Source organism: Plectropomus leopardus, chromosome 9 (assembly GCF_026936395.1).
Source record: "Plectropomus leopardus strain MGB_pleo_1.0 chromosome 9, ASM2693639v1, whole genome shotgun sequence".
Classification (NCBI taxonomy): Eukaryota; Metazoa; Chordata; class Actinopteri; order Perciformes; family Serranidae; genus Plectropomus; species Plectropomus leopardus.
The window spans coordinates 18,770,370-18,782,987 of NC_142184.1; the positions used below are offsets into that span (position 1 = coordinate 18,770,370).

The 12,618-nt window shown below is 39.4% G+C and overlaps 1 protein-coding gene across 1 annotated transcript; it reads left to right on the top strand.

Moving 5' to 3' along the window:
* The first annotated feature begins 370 nt into the window (after window positions 1-370).
* LOC121947359 (putative RNA helicase mov-10-B.2) lies at window positions 371-11,216 on the top strand. Its single transcript, XM_042492376.2, has 23 exons — window positions 371-637; window positions 712-814; window positions 1,751-1,932; window positions 2,289-2,385; window positions 2,543-2,684; window positions 2,810-3,062; window positions 3,175-3,285; window positions 4,307-4,487; window positions 4,883-5,025; window positions 5,112-5,288; window positions 5,727-5,839; window positions 5,992-6,188; window positions 6,585-6,682; window positions 6,863-6,960; window positions 7,049-7,147; window positions 7,322-7,424; window positions 7,524-7,641; window positions 8,292-8,483; window positions 8,628-8,699; window positions 8,790-8,915; window positions 8,991-9,079; window positions 10,392-10,504; window positions 10,616-11,216. Exons 1-23 carry the CDS (start codon window positions 504-506, stop codon window positions 10,675-10,677), a joined length of 3,003 nt encoding a protein of 1,000 aa, XP_042348310.2. The 5' UTR covers window positions 371-503; the 3' UTR covers window positions 10,678-11,216.
* The last annotated feature ends 1,402 nt before the right edge of the window (window positions 11,217-12,618 follow it).

Genomic DNA, 12,618 nt, shown 5'->3' on the forward strand with positions numbered 1-12,618 from the left:
AAGGCATCAGTATAGAATAGCAATATACTGCTGTATCTCTGATGTTCGGCGACAGTTATTGCCTTTCAATATACAGGCTAAAATAATTATTCAAGTAAAGTAAACCTAAAGTTATTATTGCCAATTTGTTTACCGACTGACTCACCTAAATCAGGTCTTTTTATAGCTCTCCCTTGGTCATGTGTTTTTTCAGTTTCGCTTTACTCATTTGGCTTACGGTTCTCGTTAAGTTTCGTTTCTCCGGACAAATAACTGCGGGGATGCACCTGTTTTATACACCCGGTCTTGACCGTCTCAGTACTGCTGCTCCCTCACACGAGAAACAGAGAAACACCGCCCCTGTAAATAGTCCGGACGTAGAAAAGAAACCTACAATCCTCTGGATCTCCTCTGAGATGCAAATAAAAGCCGCGTATAGACGAGCGATACACTGTTTCCATACTGAGACGAGTAACGGGGACGTTTTCATTTTTGAGCATCTTTGATCACATCAGTCTTCGATCATGGCTAAGAAGACGATATCTGTACGCTGCCAAATTGGGGTCGATTTCTTTGAGTTTCTGAAGGAGAGCGATCGAGCATCCATTACAGACAGACTGGAACTAAGAGACATTTACAACAATGAATTCAGGAGCCGGTGAGTTATTATTTCATATATAAGATAGCTTTAATCAATGCTTCTGAAACTAAACGTTTTTGTGTTTATTCTAGAAATCCAGAGACCAAAGATCCAAACTTTGGGTCAGTTCTTCATGCCCTCAAGGTGTCCAACAAAATAACAAGGCGAAGAGACAATATTCGCTTCAACTCTAGGGTATGCAACTTCCGCATTATATTTTAGGCATCTAGGTCTATTGCAATATTGTGTCATATTTAAGCAACGGTGAGCGCATTTACAGCTTTTGAAATGATAATGCAGAGTCTGGGTACAATCTTTTAATTCAGCTTTTAATGGCTTACTAATCCAAGTATTGGTTATTACAAAGTGGTTATATTTAATTTTGGTAAAAAGAGAATTTAAGATTAATTCTGTTGCTTTGCATCTTTTTGCTATGCAGGAATGCCTTCTTTTGCCATATCTTATTTCTGGACATTTTTCAACTTTAAGGCCCAATTGAAAATATTTGTTAGAAAAGTAAATACAAGTTATCTAATTTTTATGAATAATTCAAAATTAAATTACTATTAGACTTAGGGCTGGGCGATACAGCTGAGTGTTTGACAACCGAGTCGTATGTGCTTCCGCAGCGTTTCATTATCAAACAGCCGACGGTCCGACAGCAGCGCAGTGAGACAGACAAACAGCACCAACGTGTCTGAAGCAGCCAAATTTGGTGAAAAGTGACGTATTTAGACATATACAGACTACTTTGTGTTAGTTTCAGTTGATTTGGATCAATTATTTAGAAACACCAGGACGCATCGCTCCGTGTCTCATCCAGCCACTCGCACTGAGCTCTCATTATTATCACCAGGGGCAGATGTAATGTTTTGGGGACCTGGGGCCACAAGGACATCAGAGTGGTGTCATTTTCTCAGAAACAAAACTATTTGAATATCTGAAGACAAAGTTTGCTGTTATATTTAATGTTTTTTTTTATATATATATATCATATCCATATGCAGATTAGATATCTTCAGTTACTGCCAAGGATGTCATAATGTACCACTTCCAATGAAAAAAATCATATCTGAGGACACTCTGCTACTCGAAATTGCCAAGGTTGACATGATGTGATCCTCTGCACAGGTCACAGCTCTTTTCATGGACCAGTGGCATACTCCGAGGGGGCGTCGACCAGAGCCTGTCCAGAACGGAGTGGTCGCTTTGAGGACAGAACAGACCTTCACCTCTGGAGATCAAGCAGAAACAGGAGTGCGAGCCCGTAGGAGACTAGCCAGTCTTCTGATGGAAAAGCTGAAGTCTAACAAGTAACAGGCCGAAATCAATGAGAGTCTGCTGATTATCACACAAGCAAACACCTTTTCTATGAGCGTTGTTGTTTTTCCCGTGTGAACTGCAGGAGCTCCAATACCCATAGGCTAATACCAGCACTGCACAAAGTTATGAATTATAGAGCTTTTTTATCAAATGCTTTACTGCCATAAACATCTGTCACTGGCCCTACATTCACTACCTTAACTTCCTCCGTCCTTATTATTTCTGTATACTACCTAAAATACCTGAAAGAGTACATTTGGAATTTTTCTCTGTGATTTAACTGTATCTCCAAAGTCACAGTTGCCTTCAACAAAGTGCATCATAACCTGCTCTTTCTCCTCCACAGGGCTCAGTTTATCTCTGACAAACATGGTATCTGCATCCGCTCTGACCGTCAGTTTAACAACGGAAAACTCTCCTTGTATGTGGACGGCACATGTGAGGTATTATGTTAAAAAACAAAACTGCAGCATTTTCTGATGATCATTTACTAAAACACATAAATCCATCAGAGGCTGTGGTACAAATGTGAAGCTCCACTATATATATATATATATATATTCATATTGTATATATGTTTTGTTTTTCTTTTTTAAACAGTGTGTGGTAAATTTGAATGTGGAAAACACAGGAACAGAACCGGTGTATTTCACCTACTACACCCCTCTGCACTGGCTCAGGGACCTCATTCTGAGGGATGAACACAACGTGACCAAGAAAAACCCTCTCTGTCTAAAACCAGGTAATGCAGAAATCGCAAACGAGTTTACTTATATTTGAATTTATGATGCCATATTTTGCTCCTCCTACAGAGGATTTATGGACACAATAAACTTCTAATCATTACTTGTTATGTTGTACTCTCAGGTGAAAGTTATGAAGTCCAGGTTCACTTCTGCTGCAGTGTGGTTGGTTTCTATCCAGCTACACTGGCCTTTGAATTCAAACCGGACCTGCAGCCCTCTTCTTCTGCGTTCCACATTGTGCGCTTCATTGAGGCTCAGTGCAGAACTGCATTAGGACTGGAGTTGGCACCTATAGCGCCCTACAAACCCCGCTCCCTCCCTGCCTGGACGCCGGAAACAAATTTCACGATTGAGGATGGACAGCGACCTGAAGGGTATCACCGTTCACTCAACACACTGTTAAATACACCGCAAATGTAAAAATTGAAATGCTGTTACACTCCTGGTGATATATCCAACCTTTTCCACTTTGTCTCCTCCTACCAGGCTGTCAGTGATGCAGCTAAAAAATGTGATTGAGCTAAAACAGTATCGAATACCAGAATACATGAACCAGCTCATCCAATCACTGAAGCAGTCCTACTACTGTGATAGAAGGTAAAGTCAGTTCAGTTTTTGATGACATTTCCAACCACAGATCAGTAGTTACAGGAGCAGTGTGTAGGATTTAGTGGATTCTAGTGGTGAAGATTGCAGATTGCAACCATTTGAAACTTCTCTGATGTGCCAAGTGTGAACTCCAAGTTAGAATTCCTTCATTGTTAATTGGTCATTGTTCAGGAAGTTTTTACTGAGAGCTGAATTATCTGGTGAGGTCTCTTTCTCTCCAAAACAAACTGACCTGATGACTTTAACCAGTAAAAAAAAAAACCCAGAATAAAGCAGTGTCACATTAAAAAACGTTTTTGCAACGCTGCTCATTGCGGAGGGACTGCTAAATGTGTTGGCCGACATGAAAATAGGAATGGCCCTATCTGGAGCCAGTGCTTGTTTTTTTTTCTATTCTGGGCTACTTTAGAAACAAGGTACAACATGGAAAAAGACCTGCCCCCTATGACGATATAAATGGCTCATTCTAAGGTAACAATAACATCATAATTCTTATTTTCAGGTGTATAAACTAAAGAAAATATACCTATACAATTCCAGTTATGCCAATATTTCCCTTACACTACACCTTTAAAGGATAATGCTGGTGTAATAACTATGAAAAGCCTAACCTCAGTAATGTGTTTTCATGTAATGTGTGTTTTGTCAGTTCCAGTGTAGCAGGTAGAAATTGCATTTATATACAGCTAATTTGCAGCTCCAATTACATGTGAGGGAAGCGTAATGAGGCCAGTTTATTTATCCTTTTTTTTTTTTAAATCAACCTGATGATGACCACCACTTTATTTAACTATTTATGGTTATATTTAGACACTTCCGACATTTGGTTAGGATCAGGTAAAGATATGTGACTTTGTATTATACAGTCACCAATGACTGTATAATATTATTATCATTATCAACAAAACAAAAACACTCAATCCCTAACCTTAACCAAAGTGCTTTTTGTTGTTGAAACCTAACACACACACTGTAATACAGTTTGTTTCCTTTCTTTTGGTCTGTTTAGAAAGACCTTGCTGAAAAGTCCCCTGAGCTGGGACAACTACTCAGAGAAGTTTCAGCTGCTGCTGTATCTGGAGGAGCTTCAGATGGAGGTGGACATCAAGAGATACAACATCCCCAACAGTGAAAAAGAACACGCCATCATGTCAAGAGATCCAGCCAACAAGAAACTTCTCATTCTGGAGGTAAATATGCGCTCACTCATTCACTTACAGATCTCGCATAATCGCTAATTCTTTTACCTGTTCACTCCCTCTCTTAAAGATTTCTTAAAGCTATCCAGCTCTAGCTAAGTGTGTCTGTAGTGCTTGAACTGAAAATATATAAAATACACGAGCATAAATCATAAACCACAGCACAAAGATCTATTGTATAAGCCATTGAAAGAAGCATTAGCGATGACATGATTGTGTGGATTTCTTTTAAAAAGGCATTCTTGATATCTACTACTGAAGAAAAACAGACAAAGAAAACAAAAGACAAATGATGTCTTATATGTTAAATTACTTGAATGAGCACTTGGTTATAATAACCGACATAAAAAGAATTCATCAGTTGCTTGTTCTTTTTCACCTGCCAGGTACCTGGTGTGTCTGAGAACCGCCCATCTGTGCTACGAGGGGATTCGCTGCTGGCGTATCCTACAGAAGAAAAACAGGTGAAGTACCGTGGCTATGTCCACAGTGTGCAGAGGGACACGGTCAAACTGGGCTTTAACTCAAAGTAAGACTATTTATTTATTTGACTCATATTCCACAGGTTTGTTAATATCTGACTTTCACACAGTTTGTCTGTGAATTTGTTTGCAGATTGCTGGATCGCTTTATAGATAACATGAAGTTCAATGTTGAGTTCACTGTCAACCGCCTGACTGTGCGCGTTCAGCACAGAGCAGCTGAGCTGGCAGCTACGTTCAGATTGGGACAGGTGCTGTTCCCTGCTGCACCCACTGACTCCTCTCAGCAGCCTGAGCTTCCCCGACTCAGGTTAGGCATTCAAGCATATAGATTGTATATATCTTCACACAAGTGCAAAGTTTTGGCTGGTTATTTTACAGCACAGATGTTTGCAGAAGTAAAATCCATAAAAGAAATGGCTGAGCCAAAGCCTCCAAAGGATACTTCTTAGAGGGGCTTTCTAGTTTCAAGCTATACCTACAAATACAGAGAGAAAAATGATGCTCCCAGTAGTGATAACATAAAATGCTGCTGGCTTCCTAACTGGTTAATGTTCAATCAAACATGAAAGGATGTCAGTGTACTACAATAAATATATTATTGGAGGCATTTTAAAGAGGTTTCTAATGGTCTCATCACAAGATAAATCATGGTATTCTAGCCTGACAAAGTACTTGGATGTAATCATGGCGGTTCACTCTGTCTCTCTGTAACTGACATCATGTTCCTATATATTTCTGTTGATAGGCTGTTTGACACAAAGCTGGAGAAAAACAAAGAGCAGTATCAGGCTGTCCAACACATTATAGCTGGCTCGTCCAAGCCTGCCCCTTACCTGGTGTTTGGCCCACCAGGAACAGGTACAGCAAGTACCCGCATATTACTTCCTTTTGCTATTCAATAGAGCTGCACTGGTCTGCAATTTAGGTTTGATCTGTTATCCTACCAGCAGCTCAAAAAGCCATCAAGTCAATGCACTTCACTTATTTCTGATGTTTCTTTGTTTGTTCAGGAAAAACTGTGACTCTGGTTGAGGCCATCAAGCAGATAGAGAAGACCCAGCCCTCCTGTCACATCCTGGCCTGCGCTCCCTCAAACAGTGCTGCAGATCTGCTCTGCGAGAAGATTTGCGAACACGTGGACGAGCATAAAGTGCTCCGCATGTACGCAAGCAGCCGGGACCCAGATCATGTCCCCAATAAACTCAAGGTCAGCCAGTACATTCGATGCATTATGTTAGTTTTAGATGTGAAGCATTTCTTTGTTGCACACAGTAACTGACATTAATATATATATATATATTAGATTTTTTCATGGTCACCTGGCAGGAACACACAGGCACCTGACCCGGTGGAGGACACTGCCTACTAATAGACTTCATGACACATAACAGTGTCTAAAGAACCGTTCACTTGCTTTACTGCTTGCAATACTTAACGCGTAATACTGCTGCAATTCATTGTCAAGTCAAGTAAATTTAATTCATAAAGTCCATATCACAAATTGTCAATTCAATACATTGCAAACGTATTTGTTTAATTGTGCAACATTCTTTTTCTAGCCTCATAATGGTTTGTGTCCATGGCCGTTGTTGTACCTTCACAGGCATGCTCTAACCTGGTAGGGGATTGTTACGTTTTTCATGCTAAAGAGAAGCTGATGGAGTATAAAATCATGGTCACCACCCTGTTAACAGCTGGAAGGTAGTGAATGTTTGCACACCTGCACCATAAAATAAATAAGTGGCACTCGGTTGTTGCAGACTACAGTATCCACATCCTTATTACATTCCCTGCCATCCAAATACCAACCAAGTCAACTTTACAGATGAACTAATGTGGGAGAAAGTTTGCCATCATGTGTGTTCTTTATAAACTGTGCAGGCTGGTCACAGGAGACATTCCTGATGGTCATTTCACTCATGTGTTTGTGGACGAGGCGGGACATGCTGTGGAGACTGAATGTTTAGTCCCACTGGCAGGTAAAGAAAATAAACAGCTGCTTGTTTTCTGTAATTGTATTGAACTTGTTTTATGTGTTGGTTAATTGTGATTATCTGTTGGACACAGGGCTGCTGGATGCACAGTCTGGTCAGGTGGTTCTGGCTGGAGACCCCAAGCAGCTCGGACCCATTCTCAGATCCCCCTTTGCATTGAAATACGGCATGGGTAGGCACACACACACTCATGTGTACAATGTCCTGTTTATAACACCGTAGTTTGGATAAGTGAGGATACAGAGTTCTGCAGTAGATTTTGTTAGCTTACATACAGATTTAATTTAGGAACATAGTCTTGCGCTACTTGTGTGTGTCTAACGTTAAAATGCTCTGCTGTCTGCAGGAGTGTCCCTCCTTGAGCGCATGATGAATGATTTCTCTCTGTACCGGAAGGACGAGGGTGTGTTCGACAATCGCTTTGTCACCAAACTGCTGCGCAACTACAGGTGTGGTACTAGAGATTTTTGATGGTCACTGCTTGACAGAAAATATGTTTTTTATTTAAGTGTTTTTTTTTTTTTGTTTTTTTTTGTTTCTCTTTTTAGGTCCCATCCTGCCATTCTGAAGGTTCCCAACGAGCTCTTCTATGAAGGAGAGCTGCAGTGTTGCGCAAATGAAATTTTGCGAAACTCCTACTGCGGCTGGGAATATCTCAGGAGAAAGGTAATGCTTCTTTTGGCACACACGTTCTTACTCTACAGACCACGCGCAAACTTTAAATGATCATTTAGAAGTCATAGCATAAAATACAACCAGCAATACAACTCAAGAGTTTAACTTTGTTTTTGAATATATATTGAAGATATTTCCATCTAGAGCAGAAACCATTTGTTAAGTAGTTCAGCAATGGAAAATTATTTGCAATTTATATAATCCATTTGTTTTTTTTATGAAACTGTCAAATATATGCTGTTTTGGCCTCCCCAAAGTAAAGATATTTTTTCTGTATTTTGTCATTTTAAATTAAATAATGATATATTATTGGAAAAAAACAAGAATTTGAAAGATAAGTCTTTCCCTCTATTTTATAGCCTATTTCATAGACTTGAATAGTTTTAATAATGAATATCTTTATTATCACACTACAAATTCAATATTTTCTGACTATGAAATACTGTTTTCATTGTGAATGACAGAAAATTTAGGTTGATTACTATTTCGTCATTGAGGATTTTAAGGGACAGAAGAGGCAAACTGATTCATCAGATTATTAAATTCTGCATAGCATATCAGTTTTCAAAAGAAGTTGTCCCAAAACATTTTCTATGATATTTCTATAATAAAATCAAAAATATGTCTGAAATACCTTTTAGGACTTCCCGGTGATCTTCCATGGGGTGACTGGTTTAGACGAGCGTGAGGCCAGCAGTCCTTCATTCTTCAACACAGCAGAAGTGGAGGTGCTGATGGACTACGTGAAGAAACTGCTGCAGACACAAGGCAAGAAGGGCCTCGCCACCATCTCCCCCAGAGACATAGGCATCATCGCACCCTACAGGAAACAGGTTAGAATTAATTCAACACACAATGTACAACAATATGGATTATTGTTGTTGCAGATTACTTTAGTTCAAATACAAATAAACACAATGTGAAAAAATCTAATTATATAAGAGATAAAAAGATGTTCTTTTCTCTGTGTCACATAGGTGCAGAAAATCCGCAGGGCCCTGGAAAAAGTTGGAAGAGACTTTAAATTTAAGGACATGAATGCCCTAAAGGTAAAAGAGATTTCACACTTAAGTAATGTGAAACACACAGCAACAGCAGAGTCTAAATTGTGTATATTTGTGTGTGTGTGTGTGTGTCAGGTTGGTTCGGTGGAGGAGTTCCAAGGCCAGGAGAGAAGAGTGATCATGGTGTCCACAGTTCGGAGCAGCCCTGATTACGTAGAGATAGACAAGCAGTTCAACCTCGGCTTTGTCAAGAATGAGAAGGTATACAACACAAACACAATTAGAGTGTATGAACGTGCAAAACACACAGTTCTGACACGCTTTTTTCTTGTCCAGAGATTTAACGTGGCTGTGACTCGAGCTAAAGCCCTGCTGATTGTGGTGGGAAACCCCAGAGTGCTGAACACAGATCCTACCTGGGCCCGGTATGTGTCACATGACTCCTGATTTCTGCTGTCAGCTACTGATATTTAATTTATTCCACATCATCCAATGGTTTAAGACAAAAAATACTATGAAACATGTACAGCTCTCTCCCAAAACCAAAACCTAGAGTGCTAAAACTCAGTTTGTGATGAAGTCTGGAATAAAGACTGAATCACAATGTTTGTTTACATAACTTCCAGGTAGAAAATCTACTTGTGAAGCACATAAAATGAAACAGCACTGAGTAAATGCTTCCTCACTTGGTTAGTTGTAAGCCAGCTCAGAAAAGGCCTGTTAAAAATATCAATATCAGCTCAAGTGTACGCTGTATTAAGAGTAATTTTACTGTGTGACCTTGCAATTAGACAGCCCTGTCCAACAGGGAACTGAGGCCATTATCTCAAAAACACTAGTATTTTTTCTCCACAGATCACTGTAAGTTGCTCAGCGGTGAAAATATTCCTAATACAGAGAACATTTACATTGATTATTGCGGCTTCTAAAAAATAAGTTTGAAATACTTGCCCACAGACGCCAAAAGACACGGTCAACTCGTCGTCTCTGGGTAGTTCTCACTGATTAATAATCCAGGGTGGTTGATGTGGTTCAAGAGTAGTTTGATTTAAATGATGTGTGGAGGGTTGCTGGGTTAAGCTTTAAAGTGATTTGACTGAGTGTCGCCTCAATAAACATTCCCAAGCAAACAGGCCTTTACAACAAAAGTTCAGATCAATGGAGTAATAAACAAATTCATCGAACAATAAACTAAGATTTAACCAAGCACACAGAGTCTTCCACACAGTCAACAAGTTTCAGCACACCTGCCTCTAATAACAGGGTCCTGAGATGCCAGGTCAGATGACACTGTGCACACGAGTTACTACCAAAATATTCCACTGGGTGCCGCCAAACTATTAACATCAAAATGATTTTTTAAAACAAAAGGAAATTATAAGAGATTGCTGGAATGGCTCTGACACTGATACATACTTTTAAAACGCATTTTGCTGCAGCCCCTGTCCTCAGAAGTACATTGTTTATCTTAGCAAAGCAAAGCAACACAGTACATAAAATAAGAACAGCAGAAACTACAGACAGGTCAGATCAGCGTATTTAACTATATATATTTAAACAGAAAAGTTGCCTCTGAAAATAACTACAAAAGTAAACAACTTCGCTGGTTTCACGTTTCTCTGTGTTCTTAAATCAGTTGCTGGTTGTCTCTTAATTAAAGTGTTGTTCTGCTTTAAATTTAAATTCAAGAGAGCAGTCCCTCTTAAGATTATTCTCTCCCTCTCTGCCTGTCTGCAGGTTCATCCAGTACTGTCGAGAGGAAGGAGGCTACACTGGTTACGAGCCTGTAGAGGAAGACGAGGATGTGGCAGTGAGACTTGCTGCCCTCTGCATCGACATCAATGTTGAAGGTGACAGACCCCTGTCTTTGTTTTTATTAGTATCCACTCCAAAATAAACTTTTCTAAACCTGTGTTAACACTGTTCACCTTGTTTTCTGTCTGTGAATCTTTTCTTGCCAGTGGAGACTGCAGAGAGCGTCGTTCAACAGCACCTGGACCCCGAGTGGAGGAGTGACCTGTGAGGAAGAGGAGAGCACAAACTTCCATCCTGATTCATTTTGCATCACAGTTTCAGGACAACAAGATTGTCCTCAATTTTTCTGAAAATGGCCGAATGGCATTTTTCTACTTATTTCCACAGCATTCTTATAACCAAAATAACAGCGTTTCAAAATCCCTTTTAATATCAACTGTATGAACTTGACCAAAGACCGTGATAGGGGACAGGGAGCTGATTCTTGTTTGGAGCAGACAGTTTGTCTTTGACTACCTCAGTTAATTGCACTAACATGCCTTCCCCCTGCAATACAGCTGCTCCTATTACTTTGTTCAAGCTGCAGCAAATTATATGGGGATTTTAATGTTCAGTTTTAAAATTAATTTGTATTGTTCTAAAGAATGACTTTCACCAACCAAAAATGTTGATCTCAGGGTTGTTATTTGACAGATTTCCATTTTTCTCGATCATTGCTGCTTTTAGAATCATATCATGCTCATGTGTCCAATTCTTAGTAAAGCTTTTTAAGTTAATATTAACCAAATTAAAAATGTTTATGGTCTATTTTGAACTGTTCTGTGATTTTTTTTTTCCTGAAAATTCAAAGCAACTTTAAAACAAATGAAGTGCAGAAGTTGTTTTGTCAAAATATATATATAGCATTTGCAAGATTCTGTGTTTTGGTTTGGAAAAAGGGAAAAAAGTCAGTTTGTTAAAAAAAAATAATAAAATAAAATAAAAAGCATGTTAAACCAAACCAGTTATGATTACACAGTATTTCAAAAATACTTTAATATCATGTTTGTCTCATCCAGACATTCAACACATCCCACTCCTGTTTGTAAAGCATCATCACAATCAACATTTTCTCTTAAACTATGGTGTTTGATGTTATAGACAAAGAGGCACTGTCCAGAAATTAGCCCAAGCCCGCAACACTGATCTCTATGGATCTGAATGTGGTGAACAAAGAGATCACCACAGTGGTAGCTTATGATGGTGGTACGGTCAATGCAGGGACCATTAAATAATGTCAGTGTGTTCAGGGCTCTTTCATGACAGGACCTGTTATGCAATATGTTCTGCATCTCTTTTGTGATACAGAAGCACACACTAAATGTGTCAGAGGGCTGGTTGTAGGAAGATGAGGTGGTTTGATGATTCAGTCACCTGAGTGATGACAATAAACGTCTGGAGAAAATGGCTAATTATATTAATTGTGGTTGCAGCCACTGAGAAAGTTGGCTCTAAGAATCTGAAGCACAGTTCTGTTGCAATTCCTTGTTTGAATCTCGTGTGGACAGAGCTTTTCACAACGCATTGATGCAAAAAAAATCTCCAAATTTACTGTTTAAGCTCTGAGCCCAAACACTCCACAGTTTCTTATCAGTTGGCCCCACTTACATGATGCTGAACTGAAAAATTTTGACTAGACACTTGGTACAAACTCAGATATCATAATTACAATCACATTTCAAGGAATGTTGCTTGTGTGTATTGTGAAATTAAGGCTTAAAAGAACACAACAAAAAACAAATTTAAAATATCTAAGAGAGCTACTGATAAGGTGGCATCTATGGTTTTAACAACCAACTTCAGAATAAACCACACCTGATCAAACATGTCGAAAGCATGCTGCCTGACATCAAGGCCTGATGATTGGCTGCCAGCCTGCTGTTAGCTAGCTAGCTAACACACCCATGGATGAACCCCATGGTCCCTCTGTCTTACTCTCGTCACTCGGAGACTACAAAGCCGAACACTTTGCTGATCTGGTCGGGAAGAGACTGCTGCTAGTAGCAAAGTATACATTTCCAGTCACCTACGTCTCTCTCCTCATCCCCCCCACACTGTCTTTAGTGTTGTCATTATCATGTGGATGAATGAGAGCAGAATTAAAACAATAACTATGAAAAGTAAAAATTTACTGTATAATTCATGTCCTTATTTTGAGGCTTGTATTTAT

Bases quoted from the DNA above. Each gene is read 5' to 3' on its own strand.
- LOC121947359 (XM_042492376.2), top strand. From the start codon at position 504: ATGGCTAAGAAGACGATATCTGTACGCTGCCAAATTGGGGTCGATTTC. The intron at 5,289-5,726 runs GTTAGGCATTCA...TTCTGTTGATAG, and splicing joins CCTGAGCTTCCCCGACTCAG to GCTGTTTGACACAAAGCTGG. The intron at 6,961-7,048 runs GTAAAGAAAATA...TGTTGGACACAG, and splicing joins ATGTTTAGTCCCACTGGCAG to GGCTGCTGGATGCACAGTCT.